The sequence below is a fragment of the Myxine glutinosa genome, chromosome 3 (genome assembly GCF_964187855.1).
Source record: "Myxine glutinosa chromosome 3, kmMyxGlut1.1, whole genome shotgun sequence".
Lineage (NCBI taxonomy): Eukaryota > Metazoa > Chordata > Myxini > Myxiniformes > Myxinidae > Myxine > Myxine glutinosa.
In genome coordinates this window covers 140,967,522-140,986,965 of record NC_136263.1, presented here as the reverse complement: position 1 = coordinate 140,986,965, position 19,444 = coordinate 140,967,522, and the positions used below count along the sequence as shown (strand labels likewise).

General features: G+C 41.9%; 1 protein-coding gene across 2 annotated transcripts in view; it reads left to right on the top strand.

Moving 5' to 3' along the window:
- The window catches only part of SMG9 (SMG9 nonsense mediated mRNA decay factor), a 105,648-nt gene that overhangs the window by 52,750 nt on the left and 33,454 nt on the right, over positions 1-19,444 (top strand). For both annotated transcript variants that reach the window (XM_068110009.2, XM_068110010.2), the window contains exons 6-7: positions 1,209-1,306; positions 14,248-14,360. In XM_068110009.2, the coding sequence (XP_067966110.1) occupies positions 1,209-1,306; positions 14,248-14,360 (211 nt within the window). The remainder of the gene's footprint in view (positions 1-1,208; positions 1,307-14,247; positions 14,361-19,444) is intronic.

Sequence of the window (19,444 nt, the reverse complement as noted above, 5' to 3'; positions counted from 1 at the left end):
AGAATGTGGTCAATATCGTTTTTGTTTTTTTTTACAACTAAAATGGGTGCCAGTCTATCCGTCGGCCATCTTTGATCAGATAGCAAAACAAAAGTGAGGTGCACATGCGTGCCATCATGTACTGTGCTTGCACCAAGTTTGAAGAAAATGGGACCATGCATTTTAAAGGAATGGTTGGAGACATGTTTAAGTCACAATATGCCACCAGTCAGCCATCTTGGATGTGATCTCAAAAGAAAATGACTTGCATATGTAAAAAAAATCATTCATTGTCTGTGTGCCAAGTTTGAACAGTTTTGGTAAATGCATATCTGAGAAATGGTTGAGAACGCTTTCAACATCGGGTTTTTTTACAAATGAAATGGCCACCAATTGGCCTTCTTTGATATCGTAACACAATGATGTGCATATGTGTACCATCAGTATTGTCTTTGTGCCAAGTATGAACAAAATTGGTCCATACATTTCCGAGATGTGGTTGCAGACATACGGACGGATGGACCTATGAGACCCAATCCACAACTAATAAGCACCCGTTTCGGACTAAGTCCAACGGGATCTAATCATAATAATAGTTCTGCAAATTCACTGTTATTGTTGTTGGCTTCAGTGACTTAACGTTAATAAAGAAGCATGCATGTATGTGGCACAGCTTTGACAATATAAGGCATCGATGTTGTTTTTAATGAACAAAGACAATACAAGGCAATGGACAAATTAACATTGCAGATGGGATTTCTACTTGGGGTCACAACAACATGATGCTCGTGCTCAGATGTAGGAATATTTATCCGAGAAACTGTGTTGACAAGTAGACATTGTGGCAGTATCTGCCTCTTTAAGTATGTCTGACATGACGGGACTCGGTTCAGGTAATGACAGAATTCCATTAAAATACCACTTGCCGATTACAAATTGCATGGAATGAAGGAGCACTGCAGGCATGGCCAAAAGACATCGGCGCTGTCAGAAGCACTTTGGCTGTTTAGTTTGATGTGAAGTGAATGCATTGGGACCAGAAAGATTGTGCGAGACATTTTGAATTTAAAAGCACTATGGCTAATCCAGGCAAGTAGTTTGCAAAATGACGAATGTCTCAGTTTTGAAGGCAACATTTGTTTTCAGTGAGTGAATGGGTTTTGAGTGTATTTTTTTCTCTTCTGCCCACAACACTGTGCTGATTTCAAGAACATGGTCTCGTCCCACAGGTGCTGGTGGTTCTGCCAGGTTGGCTCCGCCAGAGAAGATGCGTTTCAGCACAAAGCTTATTGACGATCACATGAATTGGTGTGACAGTACCATCGAAGTAAGTTTTGTGTGCATTCGTGTGTTTCCAAGTTTTCTGGAAAAATTTCTGTTACCAGAATGCAGCAGTTTACTGCAATTAATTTTATCTTGCACTTTAAAAAAATCCATCCAGAACTTTCCGAATTAAATAATGTCTGCTCCTCCATGAACCTCGATTTTTGTATCTAATTATTTTTAAATAACAACAATTGATTTTATGACTACAGTGCGGCCTTTTTAGAGAATAAAAATAGTAATTTGTAATTTTGAGGCATTGTTTATTTAACTGTTCAAGATATGTTGTTTTGACCTCCATGATGAAGAGAAGTGGCACTGACTGGACATTGTACATTTCACTTTTCTAATACAATAGTACACCTGATCTCACTATTGTAGCGACAGGGGGAGTCATGTTATTATCCTTATTATTATTGCCAATTATTATTACTATCACTTATGTTTGATCAGGTCATTGAAAAGATCAGACTGTGCCTCACCATTCTAAATTCCCGATAATAAAATTTGCTTTGGTGAGCATGGGGAGGGAGGGGGGAGAAGGTGGGTTAGGGGGCAATATCGCAAATCACAAAATCTCTTGGGGAGTGAGGGTATTGTTTTGTAATATCATTAATATTATGCTATTATCATGAGTGTTATTAATTTTGTAATGAGAAGCAGCTTTGGAAAAACTCCATGAAAGACTCCTTGGAAGAACTGCACGTTAGCGGCATGAAGGGTCATGTTATTAACCCTTGTGTGGTATATCGACTACAGTCGATCTTCCATCAGGTGCATTCGTCGACATGATAAGCATCGACTGATATGCGGATGTCTTCAAATTTCTTTCAGTTTTTTGTTAAACAGCATTACTGACTGTTTCAAAAGGTAATCATACGTGTTTGTAGTTTATATTTTCACTACTGGTACAAGTGCTCCCATAAAAATGACAAGTTTTAAATATTACATTCCTTTTTGTCTGTCTTTTTCCTCCCTTCTCCTGCTGATGTCCTTTTTGTTTTATCTTCTCTTGAATAATCCCTCAAACACCTAACCCTTAAGCTGTCCCCTGTAAAAAGGGATGTCAGCAGGTAAAGTCAAAGGGTGTTAATTACAATAATTTTTCAATATGTATGGAGGATAAAAAACATGGGGCAATACCCCTGGCGCTCACCTGGTTGAATAAACAGTATACTGCACCGACTAAAGGTATTTTAAACCAATTTCAATGGTTGCTAGAAGACAGGGCAGCATGTAGAATCATACTAACATAATCATAAGGCTTTAAACAAATAAAGAAAAAAAATACTTATTTTGGGGGGCAACCCCCCTCCCTCCCACAACCCCAATATACCTCCTAAGACCACATTTTTCTAATGCCTTGAACAATCATTGGTACATCATGGGTGATTACGGTTGTGGTGAAGTTTCATCGAAATTGCATGTGTAGTTTCTGGGAAGAAAGCAAATACCTATTTTGGGGGGCAACCCACCCTGTGGACCCCTAAAGGGGCAGTTTTCTTTTTTTTTAATGCAGTGAACATACTTTGGTGCATCATGGGTGGTGAAGGTTGTGGTCAAGTTTCATCGACATTGTGTGTGTTGTTTCTGAGAAGAAATCAAATACCTATTTTGGGGGGATCAAACCTGGATCCACTTTGACCCCCCCGTAAACGCTCGTAGACCCCGATATTTTTTAATGCCGTGAACAAACATTTAGTCACAACACAACAAATATCATTTGTGCCAAATTTGGTCGCAATCCCATCAGCGGTTTCGGAGAAGAAGATTCAAGTGTTTACGAACTGATGGACAGACGGATACATAAGCTCCCTTGAACCTCGTTCCAGGTGACCTAAAAAGTTTAAATACATCTTCCTCCTTCTCCCTCTTCCTCTCACCTCACTCCCAATGAAATTAGGAAATTGAATTCCCGTGTTGATCAAGTGCAGGCATGATGTGTCAAATGGCCTTCTCTTGTGTCTAAGTTCGTTGTATCTATTGTCTCTAAAAGATAACATTAGTCGCTGCTGAGGCAACACCCTTTTCCTCAACAACAGCCACAAAGCAAACCATCTCCAACTCACCTTATAATAAAACTGCAAAACGACTGCAATTAGGAAATGTAACACCTGAAAGAGAAATGGCAGAGAAAACACCCCCTAACAATTTCAAAGACGAAGGTTAACGACATCACAAAAAGGCCAACAGATACACATCAAACTGGGAGAAAGTCAAAATAAATGGATTTTTTTTTAAAGTATACAGACTAGAAAGGTATGAAAAAGGCTGATTGGAAGGTCAAAGAAGAAGGTAGCTGAATTGGAATGAAGAACAAATAAAAAATGCCCAAGACAAAATAAAATGCCAGGTCCAAGTCAAACCTACAAGCGCAAGTTCTACCAAATCGAAAAAGTGAGCAACAATCAAATTCCCCCGAGATGAAAAACACCAATGTCAGAACAACTGTCCACACAATGGCATGACAGCATGTGCAAGGTAATCCATGGTCATATCTACAAAAAATTAAATACCCAAGTCTGAAAAGTTGTGGATGCATATATGAGAAAGAAAATCGATAAATATAGAACACTCAGACAAGACCTGATCAACCCATATCTCTCATGAACAATGTAAATGAGGCGATCAAATATGGCACTCTGATTTAAATAACGTTTATCATTGCTACTTGAAGTATCAGTAGCAGGCAACGTTGGTCTGAAGCAGTCAACTACTTGATGCCAATAATTAAATAAACAGATTTTGGAAACTGAAGAAAACCGATGTCATTACCAGGTTATGATCACATATCAGGAATGAATGAGAACTGCATTTGGTAGAGCGCATATCTCTGTCAGGCTGAATAGTTTATGTTTTGTATCCCACCAACAGGCAGGATCTGGATCCGGACCTGAACCAAAATCGAATGAATTGGTCCTTGTCGCACACCCAACCTGTCCACCAACTTTCGTTCGAATCCATCCATAAGTTTTTGAAATATCCTGCACAAAACATAACCTCCGTTTACTTTCGGTGGTGGATTTAATTATCACAACAAATGAGCTGCGACAGGGAGCTGTCCAGGGTTTAGGAGCAATCCTTTAAAGAGTCCTTGGAATAAAGAACTAGTCTTGCTGGTGAAGGCTGGTATCGATCTGTGTTGGCTGATGGGTAGACCAATGGATGAAATCAACAGGGTGTTGATTGAGGTATGTTACCCACTGTGGGAAGCAAGGTGAATCTGGTGTTTCATGCGTTAACCCTTCATCAGTGGTGTATGACTTGAAACTTGAAAACTTCACTCGAAACACCAACCTGCAAATGTAGATGGAAACGTTGGCCCCTGGGGGCTGAGATGACCTCCTTCTGCATTCTTCCAAGGAGATTACGACCAAGGAGACAGATGTTATTTTTTCTTTCCTTTGTCTTTTAATTTCATCGGTCCTCTGAGCTTTTTCATCAGTGTGTGAATGCCAGCAAAACCACTTTATTCATAAGCAAAGCACCCATACGGATCTACTTAGCCGTAGATTCATCAACATCTTTTTCATTCTAAGCGAAGTAATGGAATGTATAATTGCAGGTGACAGTCGTTCTTCTTCTATGTTTTTTTCTTCTTTTCTTACTGATAGCCATTTTAGTTTCTGTCCTGATCACTTTTGATCATCCTACGTGACTGACTACTTGATGAAGCGTTAATAGCTGTTCGGCAACATAGTTTGCTCTTTGTGCTTCTAACTCCCATTTCATAACTCTTAATGAGTTCTGTTGTTGGGAATGTTCAACGAAAAGCTGGTATACTTTGTGTGCACTCGTTCTTGTGTGTACTCCTTCCACCCAAACATTATTCAGTGTGGCAAAAAATATGTCTGTTGAAATGTGGGTTAAAAGTTGGTTGTTGTTCAGACATCTGGTCACAGCCATATTAGGAGCTGATCGCAAGGAGACAGAGGGGTGGATAAGACAGACAGTCCCTTTCATCTGTCATACCAGGAAGGGGAAGTGGGTGGATAAGGATGCTACATACATGACCCAGTGTATGCTCCTCTGTCGTTGCAGTCAGGTGGGTGGCTTTGCCATTTTGATATCGCCACTCTGCTGGTGTTGTTTCATATCACCTGCCCTTTCTCTCCTCCACCAATCTCTAGTCCCTTAAGGGCACATGAGTTCTTCAGGAAAACCATTCCATGTTACTCTCCCCAAGTCGATGTTTTCTGCTCACCTTTGGTCTTACATTGCATCTTCTGTCATCTTCTATTCTCCCTGTGTTTATTTCATTATGCTGTTCTCTTTATTGTTTCAAGACTGCAGTGAACTGCCACCTCATGGTCTCTCATCTGCCTACCCTTCCCCCCCCTCCCTCCTTCCACCCCCTCCTCCCCACTGAGACTATCTGCTCTCACTGAACTCCCCTCTTTTCATTGTCTGCTCTCTTTCAGTTGGTAGTACGTATAGGCATTCTTGTCCACCAATCTTACTATAATTCACCAAATGTCCGTCTGTCTGTTCGAAGGTACCGTAAAAACTACTGAACCGATCGCAAATATATTTTGGGTGGGTAATCCTGGGACTCCTGGGAGTAAAATAGGCTATTTAGTTTTCCCAATTTCAGCTTTGGTCTCCAGCATTCTCAGGTTTGGACTCCCGCATAACATTCGCGTTCGCATAACGTTCATTGTGACGATGTTCTCATTGTGACGATGTTATGACGATGTATGTGTTCACGGTAGTGTTTGACGTGACGGTGTGAACGTAATTTCCTAATGTTTTTCGTTTCGTAATCCTTTAATGAACGTTTAATGTTTAATGAACGTTTAATGCCCTTCGATGTCCGGGGCCGCACGCGCGCTACACTGGACGGGCCAGCGTGTATCTTGCCCTTCACCGTCAGGCTCGGGTAAACCGCTGAGCCCCATCCGTGATGGGGACTGGGGCTTGAGACAGTGTCCCACGAACGAGGAATTCCAGTAAGCTCGAGTCATCATCTCGCGTTGATTAAGTCCCTGCCCTTTGTACACACCGCCCATCGCTACTACCGATCGGACGGTTTTATGAGATCCTCGGATCAGCCCCTGCACGGGCCGTTCTCGGCTCGTGCCGGTGCACCGATACGATGAGCGAACTTGACTGTCTAGAGGAAGTAAAAGTCGTAACAAGGTTTCCGTCGGTGAACCTGCGGAAGGATCATTATCGGGACAACATGAGAGCGAGCGAGACGCGAGATGTACATGGTATGTGATCGTCCATGTACTGTTTAGCCATGTACTGTTTAGATTTTGATGATTTGCGTGTGATATGATTCAACGGATGTTTATATGAATCGTTTAAAATAAAAAAGCCTTCAATTTCTAATATTTTACCTTTTCATCTGGGCTTCCCAATTGAAGCCCCGCCCGTAGGGCGGGTACTGTTGCTAGTTGGCTAAATTCCATTATTGTTTTGTCCATGAATGCCATCTCCCTTCCTCACATTGGTTTGTGTGGTGGCTCTATGCCATTTGTTGTCCATTTCTCTCATCAACCTCAATTCATTTAAAAACAAATGTATACTTTCAGAAAGAAAACAACAATCTTCTTTGTTCTTATTGACGTTTGTGTCAATAAAATTTTTAAGTCATTCACTTATTAGAGTACTCCTTCCACTCTGTTTTCCTCTTGGCATTATAGTGGTGTCATGCTGTAACCGTGCATTCGTGCATTTTGCCTCCTTACTGCCGAAGTTCCCGATCCTCCTTTATATTTCCCCTTTCAGACTTTGGGCTATACCGCCACCCCTCTCCCTTGTGTGACACCCAGGGGAGTCCAGGGCTGCTGGTAGTGTGCTTACAGACTACACCACTCCCCCCATATTGGGTGGGAGACCCTAAATAAGTAATTTGAAAGCAATTCCCCAAAGGTAAGTGTTCAATTAACTGAACAAACAGAGATTTCAAATTAATAGAATTTATTTGAAAGTTTGGTGGGAGAGCACAATACAACACTTTATTAAACTTGAGAATATCCCAAACGACGAATAGCAGCCAAGTAATAAAACCTATCAAAAGAACAGCAGCTGACAGCACTGAACAAATATCTGTAAAGAAAACATAAAATTACCTTTCTCATACTTAAAAGCATCCCCAAAAGGGTTTAACTTAACCCAACTACCCACCAATATAAATATACAAATCAACTACACACAAAACGCGAATTGTTTACATGACATAAGACAAAATCACATACCCTTTTCACAAGAGATCAGGGGTTACCCAGAACATGGTGGAAACACTCCACTGTACCTCTGCCTAGACAGTGAACACATAATGCAGTTACCATTTAACAACAGCGTCCGTATTCCATTTATACATAAAAAGAACAAAATGGCGTCGCATACTCAATGCAAGCCTACCTTTGTCTGCCGGTTATATGCACAAACCCACTGGACAGCCAGGAATTCACTGGAGTAAAAAAACTCGGAAAGACACTTCTTGAGCAGACGCACCCAAGCACAGCACCCTAGCGAGGACAACCAGGAAGTACTATCGCAGAGGACCCGAGCAATAGTAGTCTCCCGATATGCCTGCACAGGTAGCTTATAAAGCCAAAAGGGGTGGAACCAATATAATTTTCTCTGACGGCGACTAATGATTTGTCCCACAGGCTACACTTGTAAAGCTTTCACCTCTCACTCTGCCCCCTCCCCACCTTCAGGCTTCCACCTCACACTCTGGCATCTCCTTTTTGGCCTTCAATTACAACTTCGGCCCCTCCCTTTAGAGCAGTGGTTCTTAACCTTCTTAAAGGCGCCGAACCCTAACGAAACCCACCGAACACTCGCGGAACCCCTCAAATTTGACAAAAAAGTTAAAAAGAATTGCATCTTAATGCGTTTTCTGTTCTTCTTTTCGGGAGGCGATCTGGAAAATGCGTGGTTTTGTTTTGGCAAGGGCCACCCTCAAATCATTTTCGCATGCAAGCCTGCTCTTTTTCTTTGTTTTAATGTCCACCAGTTTCGAAAACGCATGCTCGCAGAGATACGTTGTAACGAACGGCGTGAGGATCTCAAGGGCAATTTTAACGATGTGAGGATACCCTTCCATTTGGCAGCACCAAAACGTTGAGAGCATTGTTGTGCCGAAGAGTTGTTGTTGAGTCTGGCTCTGCTGAAGTTTGATGAGGTCGTCGAGGTATTGGTCGTTGACATCTGCCGTTGCAACGTCGAAAGTAAACGGCTGCCGCACCCATGCTGGGTATTGCTCTTGGTCGGGGAAGTAGCCGTCGAATGACTTTCCCAGCTCATCCAAGTGCATGGCAATCGCTTGCTTCAGCTCCCCCAGTACAGCAGTGCCTCCAACTTCAGACATCTTCGATCCCACTCACGCACTCGTCCAGTAGCGATAAGTTCGCGAAGTTGTCGTTCTCTGTTCGCCACCTCCACAATGGTAACTTATTTCGGAAAGCGCTCAGCTTTTCTTCAGATTCGATGACATTCACTCCACCGCCCTGCATCTGGAAATTGAGATGATTGAGTGCGTCGAAGATGTCAGCCAAGTACGCCAAGGCGAGGATGAACTCTGACTCTTGAAAGTGCCTTCCATGGCAATGCTGGTGTTCTCGCAAAAACAGGGCTAATTCTACACGCAAGGCAAAAACACGGCTCACTACCTTCCCTCGTGATAACCATCGAACGTTAGAGTGGTAGAGAAGGACGTCGAATTCAGAGCCGATTTCATTGCACAGCTCTTTGAAGATGCGATGATTCAGAGCACGGCTTCACACGTAATTCACAGTTTCAACGACGATTTTCAGAACATTGGCCAGTTTTGGAGGCAGGGTTTTTGATGCCAGGACGTGTCTGTGCAGGACGTAGTGCGTGACGATGATGTGTGGTGCATCCGCCTTCACCAGCGCTCCAAAACCGGAGTTGCATCCCAGCATGCCTGGAGCTCTGTCCAAGCAAACTGCAGACACCATGTTCCACGAGAGGCCGTTGCTTCTGAAGAAGTCGTCCACAAGCTTCTTCATGTCAGCTGCCTTCGTCGTTGTTGTGAGAGGCTTGCAGAACAGAAAGTCTTCCTTGATCTCGTCTCCTTTGACATAACGCACAAATAAGATGAGCTGGCTCAAATTCGAAACGTCAGTCGTCTCATCGAGTTGAAGGCTGAATTTCGTCGGGCTCGCGACTAAATCTGCAACTACCTGGGCGAGGATGTCGTCGCTCATGTCGTCGATTCTGCATCTGATGGTGTCATTTGAGAGTGGAACGAGAGACAACTTGTTTTCAGCAGCTTTTCCCAGCATGATGTTGGCCATCTTCAACGCGGCCGGTTTGATGAGCGTCTCGCCAACGGTGTGCGGTTTGCCCTGCTTTGCGATCAGGTACGCAACTTCATACGACGCGGTGAGGATCGGTTTGTCCATTGGAACGAAGCCGAGAGTGGGCAAGGTAGCACTTGCGTCGAATCGGACTCTCTTCAATTTGAATTCATCCAGCGTTGCGTCTTTGTACTGCCCCTTGCCGTGCAGTTTTTTGAAGTGTTCCCGTAGTTTTGCTGGTGCTCGGCTGGAGTTGCTCAACTTGACATTGCAAAGCATGCATTGAGGACGCTGACTTCCGTCCCATTCCGTCAAACACGTGAACCCGTACCGCACGTAATCCTCCGACCGCTTCCTTTTTTTGCTCGACATACTGCAAAAAAAAAGAAAAAGTAACGAACTGATCTTAATTGAGTTTGGGCAAATAATTATATGACAAAAATTTAAAAAGGAACATGCTTAAATATAATCTGTACCCCTCTGAAAACTGAGAAATTTTAACGAAGAAAACATAACTTATAGTTATGATGACGGGATTTATTATCTACTCAACTCTGTCACCTCAAATCCCATAATAATATTACATAGAAAACTGCGAATTGTTCGTTTTGAATTGCGACCAAAGGAGTTATATCACCTCCACCTAATTTTCTGAGTAATTCAATCATATTTTATAATCACCATCCACTTTTGCCTTTAATATACAGTCACGTGAAAAAGTAAGTACACCCCATGTAAAGTTTTGACTTTTTCAACATATTTCAACATACAGCTATTTGACCTTCATTTCAACAATATTGATAGATAAAGGTGATATAATATAACAAATATCGTGAAACATTTACATTTTGTAGTCCATTGGATAATTTAAATAAACATAAATGCAAATTTCGCATGTGGAAAAAGTAAGTACACCCCTACATTTATCACTACTTAAAATACCTAAAATTAGAATCAGGTGCACCAGCTCAGGTGCAAATGATTAGAACATCGTTAGAGAGGATCTTGGAGGAACCTGTCTTATTTAAACCTCAGACATTTAGTTTGGTTTGCTCTTTGTTGTTGAAGTGTGCGGCGTCACCATGCCAAGATCAAAAGAGCTCTCTGAGGCCTTCAGAAAGAAGGTTGTATATGCCTACGAGTCTGGGAAGGGATTTAAAAAGATCTCCAAACAATTTGAAATCAATCATTCGACTGTCCGGAAGATCATCTACAAGTGGAGAAGATTCCAAACAACTGCCAACTTGTTCAGGCCAGGCCGCCCCAGGCGCCCCAGCAAGTTCAGCCCAAGAGCAGACCGCAATATGCTGAAAGAAGTCTCTAAGAACCCCAGAATGTCATCACGGGACCTACAGGTAGCTCTTGCCACAGTTGATGTCAAAGTGCACGAGTCTATCATTAGAAAGAGGCTGCACAAATTTGATCTACATGGGAGGTGTGCCAGGAGGAAACCTTTGCTGTCCAGAAAGAACATCAGGGCAAGACTAAAGTTTGCCAATGAACACCTAGACAAAGACCAGCACTTCTGGAACAATGTGCTCTGGACAGATGAGTCAAAGGTAAAGCTATTTGGCCACAGTACCAGAAGACATGTTTGGCAAAAACCAAAGACAGCATTTGATCACAAGAACCTGATACCAACTGTAAAGCATGGTGGTGGAAATATTATGGTTTGGGGCAGCTTTGTTTCATCAGGGCCTGGGCAGCTCACCATCATAGAATCCACTATGAATTCTTCATTGTACCAGAGGGTGCTTGAGGATAATGTGAGGCCATCTTCTGTCGGAAAGTTGAAGCTCAACCGAAGGTGGACCTTGCAACATGACAATGACCCTAAACATACCAGTAAATCCACCAAGGAATGGCTGAAAAGAAAGAAATGGAGGGTTCTGGAATGGCCAAGTCAAAGCCCGTATCTAAATCCCATCAAGATGTTGTGAGGGGATTTGAAACGAGCTGTGCATGCAAGAAACCCCTCAAACATCGCACAGCTGAAAGAATTCTGCATAGAGGAGTGGCAAAAATTTCTCCAAGTCGATGTCAGAGACTGGTAGACAGTTATAAGAAACATCTACTTGAAGGGGCTGTCACACCTTGACGATTTAGCCAGCGTATGCCGACGTATCAAAATTTATCTAAAACGCTGGCACACGTCGAACTATCGATGTTTTTTTTCAGTTTTGGGCGTATAATAGCGTATTCATAACGAGTTGGACGTATGCATAACGTATTAGTAACGTACACAGAACGTTTCGATAACTTGTAGATAACTTATACCAACGAATGCTTAGCGTGTTGTCGGCGTTCACAACTTATGCCCAACGATAGTCTAACGTATGCATAGCGCGCGGCAGCGTATCGCCGACGATCACGTGGCGTAGCCTATAAAAGGCTGCCGCCGACGATTCAAATCATATACCAATTCAAATTTATACCAATTCCCCTAAACGCTGCCAATATGCCATTATACGGTAGCTGTAACGTTCAGTAAGTTCTGTGGTCGTCCGGAAGACGTCAAATACGTCAATATGCGTTGGAGATACGTTACACATAGGTTCAAAGCACGTTAATCATAGGTTAGAAATAAGTTTCGGGTACGCTAGACATTATCTCGACGTATTTCGACTTACAAGTAACGTGTGTCGACGTGTGTCAACGATCGCCTAACGTGCCTACAACTTATGGCCAGCGTATGCGGAACGTGTGAGTCATACGCTGGATACGTCGAGAAATTTTGTGCATGCACAAAATTTGTCCACGAGCTCGGCGAACTACGACGTATGCCAGCGTGCTTCAGCGTGCTCGTAACGTATAGGAAACTTACCCATAACGTATTCGACGTGTGCCAGCGTTTTCGATAAATTTTGATACGTCGGCATACGCTGGCTAAATCGTCAAGGTGTGACAGCCCCTTGAGGTTGTTTCTGACAAAGGGGGCAATACCACCTATTAGAGCCAAGGGTGTACTTACTTTTTCCACATGCGAAATTTGCATTTATGTTTATTTAAATTATACAATGGACTACAAAATGTAAATGTTTCATGATAATTGTTATATTATATCACCTTTATCTATCAATATTATTGAAATAAAGATCAAATAGCTGTATGTTGAAATATGTTGAAAAAGTCAATACTTTACATGGGGTGTACTTACTTTTTCACGGTAAGTGTGTGTGTGTGTGTGTGTGTGTGTGTGTGTGTGTGTGTGTGTGTGTGTGTGTGTGTGTGTGTGTGTGTGTGTGTGTGTATATATACACACACACATAAATATATATATATTTATATTATACCCACCTTCTGTATTCCCTTCCCCGCACGTATCTTTAACTATTGTTGTGGAAATAATGGTGATTGTGTTGATAATACAGGCTTGGCTCAGTATTAGCTTTACTAGCCTCGGTGTGTTTTGTTATGTCTGGCTTCCTTATTTGACTGCAGTGCAGTAATTGGTCTTGATTTTGGTTTAGACGTCATTGTAATTTCTTGCTTAATTGTGTCAACAGGTTCTCATTGCATTGGAAGTTGTGTAAAAGGATTAAAACAAATAATAATTAATCAACCAGAAGTGTCATTCGTGTTTCTCGGAACTGGAACTTCATTATAAATGGAGGGCCTGTAAATTGCTATGTGTGCTCGTGGATTTCTGTGCAGATTCTGTGGTGGCAAGGTAAGAAATAGTAAGGTGTTTCCTGACACTAATAGATGAGTTGGTGTGTGTATGTGCGGCTGCGCATGCGCACGCATGTGTACATGCACACGCACGTACACTTTCCGTTGATGTGTGTGGCTTCTGCTTGTCCTCCACCTGTCCTTTCTTTCTCTTTGTCTACAGCGGGGTGAATCTTGCAAATATCATTTGCACGATTCACCTGGCTGCACCAGAATAGGTTTGTGGGTGGAGGAGTTGCAGATGAAACTCGGATCCTATGACTCCATCTTTGTCTATTTGAGTTTTGACACAAGTGTCGTAATGCAAAAGAAACTTGTTTCTCTTTCATTCATTTTACGAGGCCCAATCTCTGACCTTCATTGTCATCCATTAAAAGATGTCTTTACAGCAGTAACATCACTAACTCCATATAATAATTCCATACAACACCATCAAATAATTTTGTAATTTTATTGCGACACCTTATAAATGATAAATCGGTTCAGGCATGTGATGTCTTTTGCCATTCCAAACTCAGGTTTCACGAACTATCTGTTGATTTCCAATCCTGTTCAATTTCTGGTGTGTTATAAATGCATGTTAAGTGCTGAATTCATCACAAACGATTCAAACCCTGAAGGCTGTGGCAGTATTTACCTGTAGGTTGATCAAGAGTTTTAAATTTAAAAAACTTCGCTGTACAACTTTCTCTCATCTATGTTGGAGGTTAAAACAAGAAAATCCACAAATTTTATCAGAATTCCATAATGATTTTTTGTATTAAAAATTGATCATGCCTAAGGTACAGTAGTACATACGAGTATCATTCCAGTATAACATCAGGGCCAGAGGCTCTGACCTTTTTGCTTTTGGAGATCATTTGGATTTCATGGAAATAAATGTGTTTATTTAAACAATTTGTGCATGTTCCCATATGTAAAAAAATATTTATTTATTCATTTATTTATTTGATCCCTCAATCTCCATCTGTGTGGTGCCATTATATACTTCCCCCAGTATCTGCAAGAACACACAGATTTTCTTGTTGTTGGAGTACTCGGACTGCAGGGTGCTGGGAAATCTACCATAATGTCTCTCCTCGCTGGAAATTCCTTTGAGGGTGACCAGAGGTAAGGTCTTGTTTCTGGTGTTTTTTATTATTATTAAAAGCAAGGGACTAGGTAGGTTTTCTGTAAAAGAGTAAGAAGTTGAATAGGTATAACTAAACGATTATTAATAAAAACACTTGTAAACTAATGTTCAGAAAAATAAAATTTTACATAAAATTCCAGACTCTCAAAAAAGGAAATACAAGTGATCAAAAGCAGAGAAAACACATGCTTGGGTGAGGGTAAAACCCCATAAAATGCATAAACGCATAAAGCACAAGGCAGAACAAATCTCAAGAATGAATAAATAAAATTGAGATGGAAAAACAAATCACATTTCATTGTGTTATGGTTATCGCATAATGAACCACGAAAGAATGCATCACATGGTGTCCTGAATATACAGTAACAAGCAAAGGTATCATCCCCAGTGACAGGAAAAGGTTAATTGTGTTGCACTCGTGGTTTCACAGAGAGCCAAAGCTCTGAGCTACTTGTACCACCCTGAGGGCCAATCACCTAAATGGCTGTGGTTAACTGTATAAGGTGGCATACAGTCCAACAGTAGCGACAACAGAAAAACACTTTAAAAAACGGGGGTGGTTACTGGTGGAATATTACATGCAGTTTGCCAACCATTGTTGGCAGATGTGCGATAAGATACGTATTATTACGACAAGCAAAATATATATGTATTGTTACTGGTTTGGCGGCCGGATCCTGTGCCCGGATACTGTCGGACCTGCTTCCCGACCTTTGACCCTAAAGCCGACGGGCCGCAGATTACTCTGTGGCACGACGAGTTGCTCAGCAACCACAGACGGTCGTCTGAGATGATCAATTTAAGTAGGGTACTCACGTTCAAATCCTGCGTTACCTTCCCAGCAAATCGGTCCCTCCAGATGAGGGCTGCGCTTCTCAGCTCTCCACTCCTTTCCAATCAGCATGGCCGAGCGTTACCATCAGTGGGAAGCTGACTCATGTCTGATGTAGCGAAATGGCACAGCAAAACTCCCATCTACTATTTGCATACTATATCTAACCAATGGGGAAAAGGATACTTTGGCATGTTGAAATGATTGATCGTGTTAACAAACAGACACGTAGGCCTATATACAAGCAATGCAGTGTCACAAAAGAAAATCTTAACCCAAGCACACAACAAGCTGTTCCTTTAGACGGTCAACTTATCATGAAACTACAGACATAGGCACCTCAGGCACTCTGGGAAATGAGATAAGTAAGCGTGATACTGACGGGTGGCCGATCGAGCTTTAGACTCCTGAGATGTTCAGTCAACTATGGCACACCTTCTTTATACGTGCGAGGAGGAGTGGAGAGTGACGAGGTTTACCTGCACGGCGTATGCAGCATGGGTGGTTTTTCGTATCACCGACAGATAAATGGGACAGGGCGAGGAATTAAAATGCAACAATAATGGTTTAATAAAAATAAATGCATGACAATGAAAGGGTAACACTAAATTCCTAAATTGAGGGACCCTCCAACGGACTCGTAAAACAACACAAGGGGAAAAATAACTGAAAGTAATAAATGTGTATACTCAGCTCTGGTCCCCTTGACCGTCCGGGATCGTTGCAGTCCCCACGTCCCTGCGTGGGAAAACACACCTTGTTGCACAGCCCGTTCACCAGCTAGCCGCAGCATGGGTCCCCGAGTCCGTGCATGGGGAAACAGGCCTGAGCGCACAGTTCGTTCACCCCAGCCGCCGAGCGCGAAGCGAGCAGGCCGAGCTCGTCCTTGTTGTCTGCTCCACACAGCACCAACGGTTTCTCAGGCGCACCCAGCCGTCACGAGGTCAGCACCAACGAACCAGGGAAAGAAGATGCGTCCGCTCGCGCACGCAGCCAGGCCGTACGATCTGCGACGGCTCGCAACAAGAATCCCAGCGCAACAGCGGATAAAACCGTGGCTGTTTGCTTTCAAACCCCAAACCAACAGAAAAGAACACGTCTGCGTCTGCTCGTCACCAAAGCCAGGAACCAAGAGAAAGAAAATGCCGGGACACTGTTCTTTTGTTCCCCGGGCTCTTATGTCATCCGATGACGTATGCGCACGCTCCAATCCAAGAGTCCATCTCATCGCTCAGAAGCCTCTCCTCAGTGAAAGACACATGAAAGCCCGCTTGGAGTTTGCAAAAAAGCAGCTAAAGGACTCTCAGACTGTGAGAAACAAGATTCTGTGGTCTGATGAAACCAAGATTGAACTCTTTGGCTTCCGTCTGGCCACTCTGCCATAAAGCCCAGATCAGTGGAGTGTTGCAGTGATGGTTGTCCTTCTGGAAGTTTCTCCCATCTCCACACAGGATCTCTGGAGCTCAGCCAGAGTGACCATCGGGTTCTTGGTCACCTCTGTTACCAAGGTCCTTCTCCCCCGATTGCTCAGTTTGGCCGAGCGGCCAGTTCTAGTAAGTGTCCTGGTTGTTCCAAACTTCTTCCATTGAAGAATTATGGAGGCCACTGTGCTCTTGGGAACCTTCAATGCAGCAGAAATTTTTTTGTAGGCCTCCCAAATCTCTACCTCGACACAATCCTGTCTCTGAGCTCTGCAGGCAGTTCCTTCGACCTCATGGCTTGGTTTTTGCTCTGATATCTATTGTCAGCTGTGAGACCTTGTATAGACAGGTGTGTGCCTTTCCAAATCATGTCCAATCAATTGAATTTACCACAGGTGGACTCCAATGAAGATGTAGAAACATCTCAAAGATGATCAAGAGAAATGGGAGGCACCTGAGCTAAATTTCAAGTGTCATAGCAAAGGGTATGAATACTTATGTCAATGTGATACTTCAGTTTTTTCTTTTTAATAAATTTGCAAAACTTTCTAAAATCCTGTTTGCTCTTTGTCATTATGGGGTATTGAGTGTAGATTGATGAGGGAAAAAATGAATTTAAACGATTTCAGCATAAGGCTGCAACATTACAAAATGTGAAAAAAGTGAAGGGGTCTGAATACTTTCTGAATGCACTGTATATATGTATGTATGTATATTTATATATATATGTATGTATATTTATATATGTATGTACTGTATGTATATTTATGTATTTATATAGGTATATTTATATATGCATGTATTTATATTTATACATGCATGTATGCATATTTATGTATGCATGTTTGTGTATTTATGTTGAGATAACATATGGAGATAACATCCAACGACACAGACACACACACACCCATACACATACACATCCACATACACACGCCATCCAGATCGGGAGATATGTGTTGTCTCATTTGCAAGCACGACCATTATTAAAAGAAAGAAAGATTCACATGATAATTTATTGTGACCATCCCTACTTTATTTACATTCATTTTGGTATACCATCCCTCCATCCTTTTTCATTAAAAAAAGTTTTTACGGTGTAGCCCATAGGGCAAAGTTGTCTAGAACAGTGGTTGTCTGTCCGTATGTATGTATGTCCCCTCAAACATACACAAATCAGAGCTGAAGATCTGGTCACATGACGGGGTCACGTGATGTCATTATGGCGGTACGACGGCAGACTCCACACACTGCCATTTTGATTCCTATGCCGTTCAGGCCGGACATATCGTTGAACCTGTCATGTATCACAATCTGCATGCTCTACCTTTACGGTTTTCATTCAGTGTGAAACACAAACAAACCGATTGTTAAAATGTCCATCAAATATCAAAAGGATATGCGTTACGGGTCTTCCAACGACACAATACGTATATACCTTCGGCTTCATGCTTTACCTTCAGGCCGGTTCGGACAAATTAGTCTAGGTTTATTAATACAGTATTATCGTTTTCGTAATCATAATAATATCGTTAATAATAAAAAATATACTAAATATAATCATAACACTGCAATCCCTTTGTCGTGACTGCAAAGTTACTGGATTGAAGTGGTGTATGGTTGTTTCATTGTTGACTCTAAAGCTATTGAATTAACCAGTGTCTCTTAATGCAGTATTTTTGTTTTCATAATAATAATAATATCGTTAATAATAAAAATATACTAAATATAATCATAACACTGCAATCCCTTTGTCGTGACTGCAAAGTTACTGGATTGAAGTGGTGTATAGTTGGTTTATTGTTGACTCTAAACCTATTGAATAAACCAATGTCTCAATGCAATCTCTTCACTTCCATGGTGGCAGACAGCTTAGAGACTTGCAGTATTTCAAAAAAAATTAATACTAACATGATTTGTTAACTGGTATCCCCTCCCGGGTCATACTATCCTCTTCAACTGAAGTATCAAACAAGCCCGGCTATGCCACTGTTCGACTTTTGGTCTTGTTTTATTTTGTGTGATAATTGAGATTACTGTAGAAAAAGATTTTGGCTTGGAGTGAAAAGGAGAGGGGTGGGGGGAGTTGTGGCACTGCACAATATAATAGGCTACGAGTTAAACAATGGAATGCCAGTGTCTGTCTGCACCAGCTAACAGAGTAAACCATGAATTTTTTCCACTGAAAGCCTGTCACATTTTGGCCCCAGTGGCCTACTAATCCCCATAGTCAGGTGTGGAGTACCAAACGCCGAAACAGTTTACTTCTCTAATGGCCCGCTTGAGGCCAAATTTAATATTGGGGCACCCTGAGCAGTGATGGAAACTGCGTTTTAACGAGTGTATCTAAAATGTTCATTGACAGAATTACAATTATTCCAAATTAGGTCGCCAGGGATTACCAATCATTCTGAAACGGTTTGTGCATGGGAAAAGAGACAAGCAGATATGCATGTGGGCCTGCAGAATATATAAAAACGCTTTATTAAAGCACAGGACCAAACATAAATGGTAATTCGGACTCTTCCCAAACTGATTAATGTATTCTTTATCGGCTTTTAGTTTATAAAGTCCTTGTGATTTTTATGCCTTTTAAAACTAGGATTTTCTTTTTTAAAGGACATCAGAATAGTTTTGAATCATCTTTGGGTATTAATATTCAAATAGTACATAGCACATTCAGGCACAAGTATATGCATGCTTGCATTACCTGTAATAAAGTGAGCACTCAATCCTTTGTCAAGAGCACAAATTTAAGGCCAAGGAAGAAGTGCACTTTACAATGATGGCAGACACTCCGAGATAAACC